The sequence below is a fragment of the Schistocerca cancellata genome, chromosome 1 (assembly GCF_023864275.1).
Source record: "Schistocerca cancellata isolate TAMUIC-IGC-003103 chromosome 1, iqSchCanc2.1, whole genome shotgun sequence".
Taxonomy (NCBI): Eukaryota; Metazoa; Arthropoda; class Insecta; order Orthoptera; family Acrididae; genus Schistocerca; species Schistocerca cancellata.
In genome coordinates, this window is record NC_064626.1 from 987,319,748 (window position 1) to 987,338,409 (window position 18,662).

An 18,662-nucleotide genomic window follows, 5' to 3' on the forward strand; every position below is an offset into this window, starting at 1 on the left:
TGCCTTCCAGGCTACTGACTACCTTCGTCAAAGGCAAGGAAAACAAACAGACTGCACAGGGAACAAACTGGAGTAGAAGACTTAATTATGACCTTAATGAAAATGACATGAAGGTGGATAAGATACATAGACATAGAAATGGACAGAAGTTGAACTGAAGAAATTCTTTCAAACAATGGAAACTTATCTTGGGCTGAAATGCCCGAGATGCCAGAGTTGGTGATTGTGTGTGCATGAAATGTGCTTGCTTTTGTGTGTGTGTGAATGGTGCATGTGTATGTCTTTCACTGATAAAAGCTGTGGCCAAAAGCATTATGTAAGTATCTTTGAATTGTGCCTGTCTGCAACTTGACGTGTCTTCTTTATGGTAAGTAACAATCTGTCTTTTCCTACATTGTTGAAGAAATTCTTTGCTAGATTACAAGAGATAAGAGACACCCAAGATGAAGACCTAATGAAAGGTGGATAGATTATTAATAAATACAATGCTGGCCATTGAAATAGCACCACCAGGAAAAGATAGCAAGTAATAAATTTAACTTCTTGTGTGTATAAATAGGATGAGGGAAACATTATTAAACTTGCAGGTGATTTTGAGATATGAATATTTGCTGCACAGAGCTGCCACTTCTGGCATCAACAACAGATCTCACCCGCCAGTCATCAAGTCGAACTGAGCTTTGACGACATACACGGTAATGTCATTCTGTATTGCTTCAACTGCCAGAGCTCACCAATCAAAGTCACATGCAAGACGTCATGTGTCTGTCTCTCGGCAACCCACGATCAGATGTTTTTAATGGCTGACTGATATGTAGAATGAACTGTGCAGGGCAACAGCCAAACATCCTCTGCACTGAAATAGGCAGGATCAACACTGGCAGCTTGCATCTTGTATTATCTTTAGATGGAGACCTCGAAATTAGGCCACAGTCACTGGCCTTAACACATCAAATTGAACAGTTGTTGTCAAATTATTGGCTGGGTGATGCAGAGGTGATCATGATGTACGCCCAATGACATTCCATATTATCAAACCCAATGGTGAGGTTGCATGATGATGACAAATGCAATCTGGCAACGTTCGTTCTCCTCAAAGGCTCCACTGATGGGTAGATCTATTGTAATGCAATACACAGAACCAAGATTCATCTCAGCAGACATTACAGTGTCTAATATTGTCATTGGGCACACCTTTCGGCTACAGTGGCAAGGGGAGCAACAACAGTAGTTGTAGTGCTTATGTCTGCAGTGCTCCTGATGTTGTTACATGGCTGCTGTGGATTCTTGTCTCACTACAAACAAGCCCATTTCCTGAATCGAGGTATGTGACATGAGCGAATAATATTTCTGTCCTCTCATGTGCTCTTTGTGTGAGGTCACTGAGATCCCACAAGACTTTGAGTAGAACCTCCTGAACTCATCATACTATGCTCACATGACAGTAGTGGGGTCCCAACTAATGCTATCAGTAGTATCACATAGTGTGGATCCGCAGTCTCAATAGACCACAATCCTGCTGCTTTTGACTTCCCACTCATGCTGGTAAATGATAGTAATGCAGATTAACTTTTACTGACTCCTTAAGAGATTAACTGAACAGCTTTTCTACTTTATCCCTCAGAAAAACTCATTTTACGTCAAGAGGGGGTTATCACCCTCAGGTTGGGAACCACAGTCTTTGCTGTAGGTTTGAAATACTGTCAATTAACAGACACCTACCGTTTTGCATTTGCCTCCTCCTGAAACAGAACAAAGCAGATTTCCCAACAGGTGAAGTGAGCTTCACTGGGCTCTGTGTCAGTTTCAGTGGAAGATGACACCCCGAACTTGGTTAGGGGGAGCAGTATAACACCCTCAGTCTCCCTGGGTCCCTGTCTTCCCTGGACAGGATGCCTGGATCTACTACTGAGGTATCTTCAATACCTCAGGTACCAATAATATGAAAAGGAAAGTTGCCACTCACTGTATAGTAGAGGTGCCAAGTTGCAGATAGGTACAACAAAAAGACTGTCACGAATAAGCTTTCAGCCAGTAAGGCCTTCATCAAAAATAGGCGAAGCGCGCGCGCGCGCACACACACACACACACGCACACACACGCACACACACACACACACACACACACACACACACAAGAGCGCAACTGCAACTTACACACACAAGTGTAGTCTCTCGCAACTGAAGCCACACTGCGAACAGCAGCACCAGTGGGTGATGGGAGTGGTGACTGGGTGGGGGTAAGGAGGAGGCTCATTGTGACTTCATGCCAATTTTAGTGAGTGTTTGCCTTTCGCTATCACTGAATCCCTCTGTTTTCATCTTGTTTCCCGCTTTTGCATCTTCATCCTTTTCGTGATTTTCCCATGTATTTGGGTGTATTTTTGTGAAGTTTTCTGGAAATAATTCTATGTTAATTTATGTAACTTAATTCCAGAATATACATATAGCCACCTCAGCTGCATAAAATTGTTGTCAAACTGACCATGGTTTCGACAGCACTAAGACGGTCTCCATCAGAATAAAAATTACATAGGATTACATATAATCACACCATAGGGGAAAATCATCTGAGCAAAAATGCTCTTGTCAAATTCACATTATCACAGGAATAAAAATTAAACTGTAAAAATACGAGGGTATTTCGGAAAGTAAAGATACACCGTACGCCAGAGGAACAGAAGAGTTTTGGTGAGCAAGTTGGCAACACTGGTGTTAACCTCGAACCATTAGCTTTCTCCTCGCGGTCGTTTGGCAGTTGAACATCGCTTCTGGTTGGAGTAGGTCGTGTTTAAAATGGCTGCGCCAGTTCAGAATCCCGCCAAATGCGAAGTGTGCTCCGTCATAAGTTTTCTTCATGTAAAAGGTCAGCGACCAGTGGATATTCACAAATAAATTGTTTCTGTTTATGGGAACATTATGAGTCGACAAAATGTAACGAAATGGTGTTGTCATTTCTCTGAAGGTAGGACCAATGTTCATCAAAAACAAAGAACAGGTCAGCCATCTATGATCTTTGATGCCCTTCTTCGGAGAACGGAGGAAGCAATTCGTGCGAATAGACGTCTCACATTGAAAGGATTGCATCAGATCATACCGGACGTGTCAATGACAACTCTTTATGATGTTGTGACTGTCAATTTAGGGTACAGGAAATTGTGTGTGCACTGGGTTCCAAAACTGTTAACGAAAGAACACAAAAATAAAAGGATGGGCTTTGCACTCGACTTCCTCACACGTTATGCTGAAGCACGTGATGAGTTCCTTGATCACATTGTGACAGGTGATGAAACGTGGGTTTATCACCATACACCTGAATCCAAGCAACAATCAATGCAATGGCACCATTCGAATTCACCAAAATCCAAGAAATGCAAAAGGTCGATTTCAGCGAAGAAAATCATGGCTTCTGTTTTTTGGGAGAGACAAGGCATTCTTCTGTTGGAATTTATACTTCCTGGAATGACAATTAATGCTGATGCATATTCCCATAATTTGAAATGTCTTCGAAGGGCAATTCAAAACAAACGCAGGGGAATGCTGACAAGTGGAGTCCGTTTGCTTCATGACAACGCTCGGCCTCACAAAGCGCTCGTAACCAAAGCACTACTCAAACAATTCAAATGGGACGTACTGGACCATCTGCCACACAGCCCGGACCTTGCACCCACCGACTTCCATGTCTTCCGTTACCTGAAGTCAAATCTTAGTGGAAAATCATTCCACAACAATGAAGAGATCAAAGATGAAGTTGAAATGTGGTTCTGACAAAAGGCGGCAACCTTCTATGACTGTGGAATACAAAAGCTTGTGCACCGACTTGACAAATGTTTGGATAACGGGGGTGATTATGTTGATAAATAACAAATAATCCAGTTAATAAGATGTGACTGACGTTTTCTAAATAAATGTTCTATTTAAGGATTGTGAGCCATTGTATCTTTACTTTTCGAAATGCCCTCGTATATCATGTTTGTCAATGGGAATAAAATGTTCCATCGAAACACGATGGCAGTCGCAAGGTCGCTTAGGGCTAAGAACTGCATCAAACTGCTGCTACCATCACACTAGACTAGTCACTAGTGTGATGGTAGCAGAGGTTTGACGCAGTTCTTAGACTTAAGTGACCTCGTGACTGCCACTGTATTTCATCAATGTTTAAAATTTTTATTTACATAATTTTTTGCATTTTTTTTCCACCACCATGGAACCTTGCTCCTTCCATCTGTGTCAATACAGAAAAGTTTCCTTATCTCTTGCCACATACTGTTCCTGTGTTGTTGATTGGCTCATGGAATCCCCCCAAATGGTCTTACCATCAAATTACCATCTCCGGCTGCCACCCCTCCTTCCACAATGACTTCCATCTGTTCAGATTTTGCCAAGCCTTAGCCCTCACCAATGTAGTCCTGCAAAACCATATCAACCAAGCCCAAACCTGCTTACAGTGCCTTCTCTCCATTCACAAAATTATCCTGCTAAGCAATCCCTAATTCCTGGAACCCATAACACACACTGAAACTCTAGCTCGCCAGTAACCAGAGAAAATGCACACTACCACCTCAGAAAACTCTCCACCCTGCTCACTTCCTACTCCCACCTGGAGTACCACTGTCCACCACGTCTACAACAGCCTCCAACCCTCCCACACGTCCATCAGCTGACAAACCTTGTCTCGCAGACATACTACATTTACCCCACTCTCCAAAACTCCCTCCCACCACCGCACAGAATCCAGAACCTAAACAGACCCAAAAAACAGTAATCAAACTTTTCTCCAGAAACCTTGGCCCCACAGAAATATCAGTCCTTTCCAAAGGGGCTCACCTTTCTTCCCACTCCCAAATTCAATCACGCAGGACTTAAAGAACTTCTCTCGTCCTCCCGGTTCCTGCATTAGAAACACCAACCCTACCAATCAGACTCAAAGAAAGACCAATGTTGAACCTTGGTTGACTCAGTTCATTCCTCCAACCAACTGTGATGCACCCCCAATGCCCCCAAATCACCCCGTTAACTTTCCAGAATTTCTTAACCTCGAACTTTGCCTTAAATCATTCCCCAAATCCATCAACATGCAAAATAATCTTACATTCACAGAAAGAACTACAATCAACCATCTAAAAACTAATCCCAATCTTATAATACTACAAGCGGACAAATGCTCCACCACTGTTGTTTTGAAGTGCAAGGATTACCTGGCAGGACTCTGCCAGTTGTCAGATACATCCACCTACAAATCTTGCCACAATGACCCTATTCCAGAAATCCAGCAGGATCTCCAGTCACTCCTCAAATACTTAGGCCCATAGCAGAATCTCTCCCCGGAGCCCATCTCCATGCTCACCCCTACCACTCTCCGCTCTCCTACCTTATACATGCTTCCTAAAGTCCATAAACCCAACCATGCAGGATGCCCCATTGTGGCTGGTTACTCACCGAGAGAATCTCAACACCTTCAACCTATTGCCCGGAACCTAACCTCCTATATAATGTGTACCAACAACTTTCTCTATGGGCACCCGCATGGCACCATCATATGCAAACCTATTCATGGGCCATCTAGGGGAATCCTTCCTAAACACCCAGAATCCTAAGCCCATCTGGATCGAGGGTGAGTACACCTTTTCCGATTCCTCCAGAACCTCAACAGCTTCTCCCCAATTTGTTTCACCTGGTCTTACTCAACCCAACCCAACACGCCACCTTCCTAGATGTTGACCTCCACTTCAAAGATGGCTACACCAATACATTTGTCCATATCAAACCTACCAAGCACCAGCAATACCTCCACTTTAACAGCCGCCACCCATTCCATACCCAGAAGTTCCTTCCTTACAACCTAGCCACCCCTGCTCATCGCATCTGCAGTGATGAGCAGGCCCTCTCAAAATATACCAATGGTATCACTGAAGCCTTCACAGACTGTAATTATCCTCCCAACCTTGTACAAAAACAAATCTCCTGTGCCCTATCTTTTCAGTCTTCCACCACCTCCCAAAGTCTCACCGACCGGCCACAGAGGAGCATTCCTCTCATAACTCAGTACCGCCTAGGATTAGAGCAACTAAATTATATTCTCCGCCAGGGTTTCAACTACCTCTCGTTGTGCCCTGAAATGAGGAATGTCCTGTCCATTATCCTTCTCACATCTCCCACAGTGGTATTTCGCCATCCACTGAACCTACACAACTCCTGCTCCTAACCCCTTACCTCATGTCTCATGTCCCTGTAATAAACCTGGATGCAAGACCTGTACTATACGTTCTCCCACCACCACCTACTCCAGTCTGGTTACTAACATCACCTATCCCATCAAAGGTAGGGCTACCTGTGAAACCAGTCAAGTGATTTACAAGCTAAGCTGCAACCACTGTGCTGCATTTGATGTGGGTATGACAACAAACAAGTTGTTGTCCACATGAATGGCCACCGACAAACTGTGGCCAAGAAACAAGTGGACCACCCTGTTGCTGAGCATGCTACCCAACATAACAACCTTCATTTCAATGCTTGCTTCACAGCCTGTGCCATATGAATCCTTCCCATCACCAGCTTTTCCGAATTGCAGAGGTGGGAACTTTCCCTGCAATATATCATACATTCCCCCATCGTCACCCATACAGCCCCTTCTCTGTCCCAGCACTACACAGCCCTCATTACACCATTGCTACCAGTCTTTTTACTTCTTCCTTTTTCTGTTACCTCCTCCTGCCCCCGCCCCCCTCCCCTGCCCACCCAACTGCAAATAGCTACTCTACCCTCTCTCCACCTCATCCCTGTGTGCTCCCAAGCAGCACTTCACTGTCCCCCACACCTACCCTACTACCCCTCCTCCTCCCTACCCCAGCCTCCTTACCCCCAACCAGTCAACACTACCATCATCCACTGGTGCTGCTGCTTGCAGTGTGGCTTCAATTGCTAGCTACTGCAGTCGTATGTGTGTGTGTGTGTGTGTGTGTGTGTGTGTGTGTGTGTGTGTGTGTGTGTGTATTTTTGATGAAGGCCTTGCTGGCCTAAAGCTTATTTGTGACAATCTTTTTGTTGTGCCTATCTGCGACTCAGTACCTCCACTATATGGTGAGTGGCAACTTTCGTTTTCATAATATTGTTACAAATCTTCAGATTAGAAATTTGGAGAGAACATCAATTATAGACTGTAGATGCCCAAAGGGAAAGTACAGGGCATCTCATGAAAGATGTCTGGGGTTGTGAGCATGTTTGTCGGTTGTTGCCGTTGCGTCTGCTGTCTGTCCCTATGCGTAGTTCTCTGTCACCAAAACTTTGCGCATTCTCTGTACACTGTGCAACAGAATGTACTGGTGTTTTCTTTTGAGTTTTTTTGTCAAGTTTCATCACTTCAAATATTGTTGCTAGATGTCATTATTGTAACTGCACCGAGTCCAGGGCTTTCCCTATCCATATGTTGCTGGGCCGGTCCTCAGACAGAAACACTGTGTGCTTGTCTTCTATACTGTGCAACTGAGCATTCAGGTATTTTGTTTCGACATTCCTGTCAAGTTGCCATTTGGTATGGTATACATGAAGGGTCAATGAGTGTTTCTTTCATTGAACTATGCAGAAACATAATTGTGTGTGGAATGTCGGCTCGAATTAATGCGAAAATTTCCTGGTGTGTACGTTCCCAATGATTCAATGATATGCAGATTAGTATAGAAATTTCAAGAGACTAGATCTGTGTTACACAAACGAAGGCCTAGAGAAACTAGTGTTTTAACTGAAAATAAATTTCATGAGACAGGGGAGGCTTTGGAAAGAAGTAAGAGAAAATCTCTGTGTCGCTTGGCACTTGAGACTGGTGTGTCACAGAGATGCGCACAAACTGAAATTGCAACCATACAAAACAATAGTGGTGCATCAACTGAGGAGCTCTGATACTGTTGCTCAATGTCTTCATTCCAACTGGCTGTTAGACCGCGTCCTACATAAGTGACAAGCAACCAACAGTGCGCGACAGCTTCAGACGACGAAACACCACTGCATGTATAGTTACGGAAGTGTCCTACATGGGCAACGTCTGTGGTGCTGCAACTATTGATGTTTGAATTCAAACGTTTTTAAATCTTGTTGTTGCAGCACGCACAACAGAGAGAGTGACAGCCACGTGTCTTCTTGGCAATGCAGTGGAGTGGACATGACGGCAGCTATGAAATAATTATCATCCGATTTTAAGAAAACTCTTCAGTGAAAAAAACTTAATTCTTCCACATCTTTAAGCTTGATATCTTTGCTAGATAAAGGACTGAATTATTTTTGTTATTTGTCATAGTTACTGTGCTGTACAAAACCAAGTAATGGCTGCACAAAATTTTTAAGAATTTGCAGAGGTAAAATCACATTCATAGACTTTCCACATAGTTAATTTTAAGGCCATACATTATTGTGTATGAAATGTAACCAATATATCTAAACTGTATTCAAAGTTGAGACCAGAATGATATCTCTTTTCATTCTTGAGATATTAATTGTTATATCCACAGATGGCTCGCTTGCGGCGCATCTGAATCCTTTCCTGCGCTTTGGGAATCAAGCGGTCGTAAAAACTGTCTTATCTCATAAACTGTTCAAGATGCCGAGACAACATTTTTTGGAAATGACTACAAGCAGAAAAGACTATTTTACCATGTGATTAACACTTGATACCTTTTTTAAATGTGTGAGCAGAGTGAAAACAAGACTCCTTATAAATTACACAATGAGGTTTTGTCTGAATTTTCATAAGCAAAGGAAGAGAAACAGGCAAACAAGGTATCAAAGTGACCAGTTTGCATGAAAATATTTAACTGCCTGAAACTAATCAGGTAAGTAAGGAAAACTTAATTAATGAGTTGAGGAAAAATTGAAATATTTCATGAAAAGCTGCTGCCAAGCTATGTAAATGAAGTGCCAAAAAGTTGCTCTGTTCAAGGCCTAGCTACTTTGCACATAAAGATATACTTTGGTGCAGTATTTTAATGTCAAAAAGGTTCCCTTCAAATGTAGTAGCAAAGATAGGATTTTCGAGAACAGATGATGTTAAGGAGGTAAACAAGAATTCAGTAAAATCATGCTTTCTGAATAAAACTTTAAAATAAGAAATGAAAGAAATAGGTCAAATATTTTGTGAAATTATTTGTGTAAAAGAAATAATAGACCAGAGAAATGTTCTACATACCTTTGAATGATATTCGAAATCATGAACAGAAAACAATGCACATCAAACATTTCCCTAATATTTTTTATTTCATACTTTTAGACAAATGAAACGTTTGAATTTCTTTTCAAAATTTTGTATTCTTTACTTTTACAGACTATTTAGATTAATTGAAATGCTTGGTCTTAATACCGACTGCTGATGAATTACGTTCGCAACATCAAATATCTGTAAAATTTCATGGTTGTTCATTGTAATGTATCAGGAATTTAATGTGTATGATATACTGGGATACATGTGTATGCACTTGAAGATAAAGTGCTTTGGCAAGACCTTAAAAATATGCTTAGTGATGCAGTGTAAACAATATACATAAAACTTACTAAATAGAATAACATTATGGTCGCATTTAGTATCAACTGAGGCCCTATTTTTATTGGCAATTTTTAAAAGTTTACCCACAGAAATGTAGAGCAGAGTACTTTATAAGGTGAAAGACAAATAGAAAAAGACCCATAAACACAGAAGGATACTTGTTATGATTTTTTAATAAAAGAAAATGTATGAGCAATTTTTGCATGTACGTGGTAGTTGTAAGGTTAATAATGTTTCATTGTTGCATTAAGCTGGCATCTCTAATATAATTATAAGATGATCTTAAGATGAATAAACAGCTAACTAACTAAAACAGATGTTACTTACGGTAAACTTTAGTCAAATTTGCAAGGGCCCAAATTGCCCAATACTGACATTCTGGTGTATGGTAAACTCTTGCAAGATACAGTATGGGCTCAAATGACCTTAAAGCAAAAATATCAGTCAGTCAATGGTAGTAAGTATTTTAGTCACAGCATATATGAAGAACATTATTACTTAACACTATTTGTAAATAGTAACATTATAAAATATTAATTTTTTTTAATTTGTTAACAATGTATAACATTTCTTAAACGTCCTTGCGCACTAACAAGTCTCTAATTCAAGAATTTTTATCAGATACCACAGTTACTTTTACTGTGTTCTCAGTTACATATGGTAATTATCACCTACATATCTGTTACACAGTAGTAGCTAAGATAATATTTCATAAGACTCAATAAAAATTAATAATAAAGAGCAAGAAGAAATACAAACACTTAGCTATGAAGATAATATAAAAATGCAGTAAACGAAGCAGGCAAAAAGGAATACAAACGTCTCAAAAATGAGATCGACAGGAAGTGCAAAATGGCTAAGCGGGCATGGCTACAGGACAAATGTAAGGATGTGGAGGCATAACTCACTAGGGGTAAGATAGATACAGCCTACAGGAAAATTAAAGAGACCTTTGGAGAAAAGAGAGCCACTTGTATGAATATTAAGAGCTCAGATGGAAACCCAGTTCTAAGCAAAGAGGGGAAAGCAGCAAGGTGGAAGGAGTATATAGAGAGTCTATACAAGGGCGGTGTACTTGAGGACAATATTATGGAAATGGAAGAGGATGTAGATGAAGATGAAATGGGAGATATGATACTGCATGAAGAGTTTGACAAAGCACTGAAAGACCTGAGTCGAAACAAGGCCCCGGGAGTAGACAACATTCCATTACAACTACTGACGGCCTTGGGAGAGCCAGTCCTGACAAAACTCTACCATCTGCTGAGAAAGATGTACGAGATAGGCGAAATACCCTCAGACTTCAAGAAGAATATAATAATTCCAATCCCAAAGAAAGCAGGTGTTGACAGATGTGAAAATTACCAAACTATCAGTTTAATAAGTCACAGCTGCAAAATACTAACATGAATTCTTTACAGACGAATGGAAAAATTGGTAGAAGCCGACCTCGGGGCAGATCAGTTTGGATTCTGTAGAAATGTTGGAACACGTGAGGCAATACTGACCTTACGACTTATCTTAGAAGAAAGACTAAGGAAAGGCAAACCTACATTTCTAGCTTTTGTAGACTTAGAGAAAGCTTTTGACAATGTTGACTGGAATACTCTCTTTCAAATTCTAAAGGTGGCAGGGGTAAAATACACGGAGCAAAAGGCTATTTACAATCTGTACAGATACCAGATGGCAGTTATAAGAGTCGAGGGGCATGAAAGGGAAGCAGTGGTTGCGAAGGGAGTGAGACAGGGTTGTAGCCTCTCCCCGATGTTATTCAATCTGTATATTGAGCAAGCAGTAAAGGAAACAAAAGAAAAATTTGGAGTAGGTATTAAAATCCATGGAGAAGAAATAAAAACTTTGAGGTTCGCCGATGTCATTGTAATTCTGTCAGAGACAGCAAAGGACTTGGAAGAGCAGTTGAATGGAATGGACAGTGTCTTGAAAGGAGGATAAAAGATGAACATCAACAAAAGCAAAACAAGGATAATGGAATGTAGTCGAATTAAGTCGGGTGATGCTGAGGGAATTAGATTAGGAAATGAGACACTTAAAGTAGTAAAGGAGTTTTGCTATTTGGGGAGCAAAATAACTGATGATGGTCGAAGTTGAGAGGATATAAAATGTAGACTGGCAATGGCAAGGAAAGCATTTCTGAAGAAGAGAAATTTGTTAACATCGAGTGTAGATTTAAATGTCAGGAAGTTGTTTCTGAAAGTATTTGTATGGAATGTAGCCATGTATGGAAGTGAAACATGGACAATAAATAGTTTGGACAAGAAGAGAATAGAAGCTTTCGAAATGTGGTGCTACAGAAGAATGTTGAAGATTAGGTGGGTAGATCACATAACTAATGAGGAGGTATTGAATAGGATTGGGGAGAAGAGAAGTTTGTGGCACAACTTGACTAGAAGAAGGGATCGGTTGGTAGGACATGTCCTTTGACATCAAGGGATCACAAATTTAGCATTGGAGGGCAATGTGGAGGGTAAAAATCATAGAGGGAGACCAAGAGATGAATACACTAAGCAGATTCAGAAGGATGTACCGTATTTACTCGAATCTAAGCCGCACTTTTTTTCCGGTTTTCGTAATCCAAAAAACCGCCTGCGGCTTAGAATCGAGTGCAAAGCTAGCGGAAGTTATGAAAAATGTTCGTACGTGCCGCCACAACTAACTTCTGCCGGCGTATACATGTAGCGCTACGCAAGCATACTTTGTAGGCACAAAGATAAATACTAGTGCCAAAACCTCTGCGTCAGTAAATAATTTTTTTTAAAAAAAGTGGAAGACGAGTTTTTTTTTTCTCCGCCGCGAGTTTCGACCACTGCATTTTCATACATTATCCAACGAAGTAAATACAAATTCCGTATTGTTCATCTTCGAATGTAGCACAATTTCAGTGTACTACGAAAATCTGACTGGCAAGACTGTTTGGGATGTTTGTCAATATGGCCAACTCTACGTTCTGAATTTTTTCCTATCTGTGAGAAGAGATGGTTGCTAATAGGAAGCTGATGAAATTTGAATCACATACAGTATTCTCTTCACCATAAGAATAATACGAATATAAACATTTTGCCATGTATTCTTTCGTGTTTGCTGCTATCTCATTTAAATCCTGCCTGCCTAATAAACTACGAAACTATAGAGTGAGACAACAGCAAACGTGGAAGAATATACATATCATGTCATGTTTATATTCGTATTATTCTTATGTCTAATAGTGATACAGTCAGAAATGAAGCACGGCAAGTGACTAGATTTTTAAATCTAAGATGACTGTAATTTCTGTGCAGAATTTGATGTAACAAAGAACCGGCCGCAGAGATTTTCAAACGGAGAAAAATTTTCACAAACTCTCGTTCAGAACATGTTCTATCATACGCAGTCTATTATTTGATTCTTTTGATCATTATCAAAGAAAGCAGCAGTGTAAGTAACAACAAATAGCAGTCTCTTGCCATTGTTTCGCTAATGAGACGATTCCTCTCTCTCTCTCTCTCTCTCTCTCTCTTTTAATTGTACGCGGCGGTAGCGCGCACAAAAGCAAGCCATGCCGCGAGCCGCGACTGGCCGTAAACACGCACTATCAGAATGCGACAAACAATGCATGACACAGTGCAGTAATGCATTTTCAGCTTAAGAGTGACGTAAACACCCATAACAAAGAAAACGGCATTTATCAGATCAAAGCAAAATAAGCAATCGATTCAAACCAGACGAAGCACGTGAAAAAGGAAGGGTATCCGTATAAATACGGACGGAGCGCCTGACGCATAGCAATGGCTACGTAGTAAAGCTTAACTGCTAAGCTTACAACTCGAACCAAACTACTGTAGCTGTATCGTCATTCATTCGACCTACATTGTCTATCATATCACAATGGACCAACTTTGTTTCGATTTGGAGATGCGGCCTAAAACTTTTCTCTCCCCTTGAATTTTGAGTCTCAAATTTCAGGTGCGGCTTAGATTCGGGAAATTTTTTTTTTTTCTTTTATTTCGAGTCTCATTTTTCCGGTTCGGCTTAGATTCGAGTACGGCTTAGATTCGAGTAAATACGGTATGTTGCAGTAGGTACTGGGAGATGAAGGAGCTTGCACAGGATAGATTAGCATGGAGAGCTGCATCAAACCAGTCTTAGGACTGAAGACAACAACAACGACAACAGCTATGAAGAGGGAGGAAATGAAATTGACAGGGTGGTTGAATACTTGGCGAGATGTGAGCCATTCTGTCATAATATGACAACCATCTGTGAGTTGACACTGTAGGAGGTGCTCAATGTAGTTACCACTAATTCTCACAAACCCTTCAGCCCTCCTCCTCCTCCTCCTCCTCCTCCTCCTCCAAGAATCACAAACTTGAGTAGGTACATCTTGATGCTCTTAGATTCAGCCATATGCATAGGAGACACCCTCCTGTAATGTGTGCACGTTTTCTGTGTGTGTAGAGTATATCAGCACCTTTACATGCACCAGAGCAAAGAATCTACGAGACTGAGGTCAGGTGAACAGAGAGGGTACATTACTGAAGCACCACTGAGTTAAGTAGTTTAGGCACTGTTATACGAGGTGTAAAAAATAAGGTGCTGCTCAGTCATGCATAAACTACTTCGAATGCTTCAGAAACTGATAATAAGCAGCACTTATTAATTTGTCTGAAAAAGTATATGGTCCCACAAGTGGAACACAAAATTCCTGCCCACACACTGATATTAAGGAACTAGCTCTCATGCTCACTTGAGCTTTCCATCTGTCCACATGTGTTTACTGTGGTAATTTATTACTCCACTCTGTGTAAACTGCACCTCATCCACAAATAAAATGCAAGATGGGACCTACTGACATTTTATTGTAGACTCTCACAGAAAGTTGTAATCCGGAATGATGGTCTTGTTGTCTGAAAGCTTGTATATGGTGAAAGTGATTAGGATAAACTAACTGATTCTGCAAGATGGATGGTGCAAGAATGCAGTTTATGCCTCCAGCAGCTTATTTGCATGTTTATTTCAGTATATCTTCTAATTGTACCAACACTCACTCCTTCATATCTTGCATTCAAACTGTGCAAAGGCTCCCACGATTCTTTGTCCAAGTTGTGAGTGATCACATGTATGTAAGTTACTGGGACCAACAACCTTCTGACCATTTTTTCACATGGAATGCGAAGTTTAGGATGTGGCTTGGCATCCGCCGTGAATTAATGCCATTGGCTACACCATAACAGAATGCTATTTTCTGCAGTTTCCTGCATGGTTTAAAAGGATACATTTTTTACCTTCTTAACACTCCTAGGAATAACTAATCCTCAAATGATAAGAGTTGTAGTGCTATGCCTGACAACAGAATACCATACAAAGGACTAGGTAGGGAGGCAAACTCAACAAATAAGAAATGGGCAACGAATAGCAACAGGAAGACAGCCTATGCCATGTCACTAACTACTGGCCATTCTCATTAGGTGTGAAATGTCTCATACTACAACAAGTTTTTGTTTTGGGACATATGTTCACAGGACTTTTTTTCTAGTTCTGAACAGTACAATATCTTGTAAGAATAAAAGATACAGTTTTTTAAACACCACATATACAGAAAGCAGAATGGTACAGTGAAGGGTCTGTGCAAATTATGAAAAGAATAAATCGCAATTCATAATTTAAAACCCACACATTCCTAACCATACTTCATCAAGTAACTACAAAAACAAATAATATAAAGTCCACTAACAAAGTAAATAAACAAAACAGAAGCTAAAAACTTGTGGTCTTGTTGTCTAAAAGCTTGTATATGGTGCAAGAGATTAGGATAAACTAACTGGTCATGCAAGAATGCAGTTTATGCCTCCAGTGGCTTCTTTGCAAGTTTATTTCAGTATCGTCTTCTAATTGTAGCAACACTCACTCCTCTATATCTGGCAAGCAAACTGTGCAAAGGGGTCATTCAGTAAATATCAAATTTGTTACAGGCCAAGGAAAGGATTATTTCAGGCAGATACAGAAAAATGGAACAGGAAGTGTGGGACAAATGATATCTCCCTCCTGACAGCCATTTCAACTGTTTCGGAAAACTCAATATTAGTTGGTAAATGACTATACTCAAATTCAGAGTAGTGAACTGCATTAGGGAGAAGTTGATAGGCTAGCACAACAGTCATTAATAGCTAAGAGATTCTTAGCATTTTTTTTTTAATGCCGAAGAGCTAACAATACTTTGCAAAATGTATGCCTAAAATCCAAAGGACTTTGTAAGAGGCATAATAATTTACTTATCCATAAACTATAATATTTTGCTATCCTCAGTCAGTTAGCATCTAGCCTTAATGTTTGATGCTTTGCATAACCTGAGTGCCATAGTATCTACCTATCATCCCACTTATTTACCTGGCTGAAAATCTACCCTATTCTTCAAGAATAAAAATTCTATTTCTAACTCCCCAAGTATGAAACTGTTTTCAACTGCTTAAAGGATGAAAGGTCATTTTAACATCATAAATACTAACAATAATAGTAATTAATATTACTTTGCTCAGGATGGTACTACTACTAATTTAGATAATATATTACCTATAGTTGATGTTTCTCTCAGTTGACAAATCCCATCGCTCTATTGCTGCAAGCATTCTTCGCAATACTTCTTCTCTTTTGGGAACAGCTAAAGTCCAGGCTGCTGGACCATCAGACGCCATGTGTGACAGGACACCAGCAGCATTATAACTAACCTAAAATTGCAAAGGCATGCTTAGCATGAGATATAATGTGTAAATGATACACTGGAGTAAAATAATGATGTGACTACCCACATTATAAACACTTGCATGAAAACACATTCAACGAGGGAAAAAAAGTATCTTCATTTTAAAGATACTATTTTTTCACCATTTTGTCCCCTCAAGTAAATGAACAAAGGGTAGACAGAGAGCAAGGGCAGCAGGGGTGTGAGGTGTGTACCACAATAAGTCCAATTCACTGCACTACAATATTTTGTTTAATGTGATTCACTTGTGAACAATCATTGTACAGAGGAATGTTGAAAATTAGATGGCTAGATCACATAACTAATCAGGAGGTACTGAATAGAAATGGGGAGAAAAGAAATAAACTGGCACAACCTGACTAGAAGAAGGTATTGGTTGGTAGGACACATTATGGGACATCAAGGGATAATCAATTTAGTACTGGAGGGAAGCAGGGTGGGGGAAGGGGGTGGGGGGAAATCGTAGAGGGAAACTGAGAGATGAATACAGTAAGCAGATTCAAAAGGACGTAGGCTGCAGCAGTTACTCGGAGATGAAAAGGCTTGCACAGGATAGAGCAGCATGAAGAGCTGCATTAAACCAGCCTTTGGAATGAAGACCAGAACAACAACACTATTGCTAGGCAGCAACACAGAGTGCCTGTAACTTTTACAATATAATTAGACAAGATAGATCTGAATAAAAACATCAAGAGTTCTCATAGCAATATTAGAATTTTTGTACATCATCTGATACTGTTCAGTCAACTCAAATATGTGTTTACTTTACTACTTAACCTCTTCCATTTCCTTTAAATAAATGTTTCTGCACCTTACACATGATGCACCTGTTCTCTCTCACTGTTCACATTCCCATACTGTAAGTACTCAGAAGAGCAGGAGCTGTCTGGTCATATCAATTTAAATTTTCCACAAGTTCTCAAAATCTCTTCAGATAAATTACATCTAATGCTTCATCCTTAGCCATCTTGATATCAACAGCACATTAAATCCGAATCTTCCTCCCTTTGTGTCATGATTCTTTCATTCTGTTTGCATCAATTACTTTTCCAACTGTCTCATATACTTGTGATGACCTCTTACTAATATTATTACCAGTGAAAAAAATGCTTCCGTTAGGGCACAAAAATAGTGGACACATTCCTCTTTAAGAGACTCTGACAGAAAAGTGGGGAACCAGCTGCCTCAATTCTCACTCCACCTTCTTCAACACGAATTTGGCATGGGAATATATTCATGCTCCTTTGACACAGAACATTCCAAATGCTTTTACCCACTCTCTCTTTGTAGTTCAGCCTATATACTCAGCATCTCCTTCTCACTGCCACTGTTTATATATCTCTCTTTCCCACTATCTCATTTTCTTCCCATTGGCACTTTCTCCTGCCTGTCTCTCCGACTGTCACTGTCACTGTCACTGTCTGCATACCTTTCTCTCACTCTTCATTAGCACTGTCTCCTTCTCTGCCACTTTCAATGTCTCTATCTCACTGCCATTGCCTTTGTCCCATTCACTTTCTCTCCTGTTGCCAATGTCTCTTCTTTCTCATTTACAGTGTGCTGTCTTTCTCTTCAACCACCACTGTCTCCTCTCCATAGTGTCTTAGAGTTTGTCTGCTCTGTGTTTTGACCTCTAAACCAGCAAGCTTTAATACATGAGTATAGAGGATGCGGGAAATTGGTCATTTTTCTTAACGCGTGGGCTTAGAGCAATGGGCGGAAAACCGTTAAAAGTCGATCCCCCCCCTCCAAAACTGGCAGACATGTCAGCTCCTCTCTTTCATTGTCACTGTCTGCACTCTCTCTCTCTGTCCCCCCTCCAAATTAACACTGTCTCCTCAATCACTTGCAATGGCTCTTTCTGCCTTCCTTTCCCACTGCCAGTGTCTCCCTCCTCTCTCTAATTTACACTGTCTCCCGTATTTACAGTACATTCCATTGCCACTGTCTCCTCTCACATTTACATTGTCTCCTTTTGTGTTTCTTTCCCACTGCCACTGTCTCCACCATATCTCGGCAGCTCAATAGTTATGGTGGGTCAATCTTATTTTTTCCCCTACACCCACATCCAGAGTCCACCCTCCCATTCACCAACATGTTAAAATTCGCCCATCTGGAGACTGAGCTGAGACCCACCACGCCTATGTATGATCTCCACTCATCTCTCTTTTTCATTTCCCCAGTCTCCTAATCCTTTTGCTCCCCCTGCTACTATCTTATTGACCATCATTATCTCCTCTCTCTTTTGCTCCCACTGCCATTGTCTTCATCCATTTAACTACTACTTTCCCATCATCATCATTATCATCATCTTCTCTCTCTGTCTCTCCAACTGGCACTGTTTCTTCTCTCTTCCACCGTCACTCTCTGCTACTCTCTC

The 18,662-nt window shown here is 40.6% G+C and overlaps 1 protein-coding gene across 2 annotated transcripts in view; it reads right to left on the reverse strand.

The window, feature by feature from the left end:
* Nucleotides 1-18,662, reverse strand: part of LOC126088557 (protein zer-1 homolog) — a 160,343-nt gene that overhangs the window by 12,318 nt on the left and 129,363 nt on the right. For both annotated transcript variants that reach the window (XM_049906753.1, XM_049906744.1), the window contains exons 10-11: nt 16,093-16,247; nt 9,856-9,953 (exon numbers count right to left, since the gene is read on the reverse strand). In XM_049906753.1, coding sequence (XP_049762710.1) covers nt 9,856-9,953; nt 16,093-16,247 — 253 coding nt within the window. The remainder of the gene's footprint in view (nt 1-9,855; nt 9,954-16,092; nt 16,248-18,662) is intronic.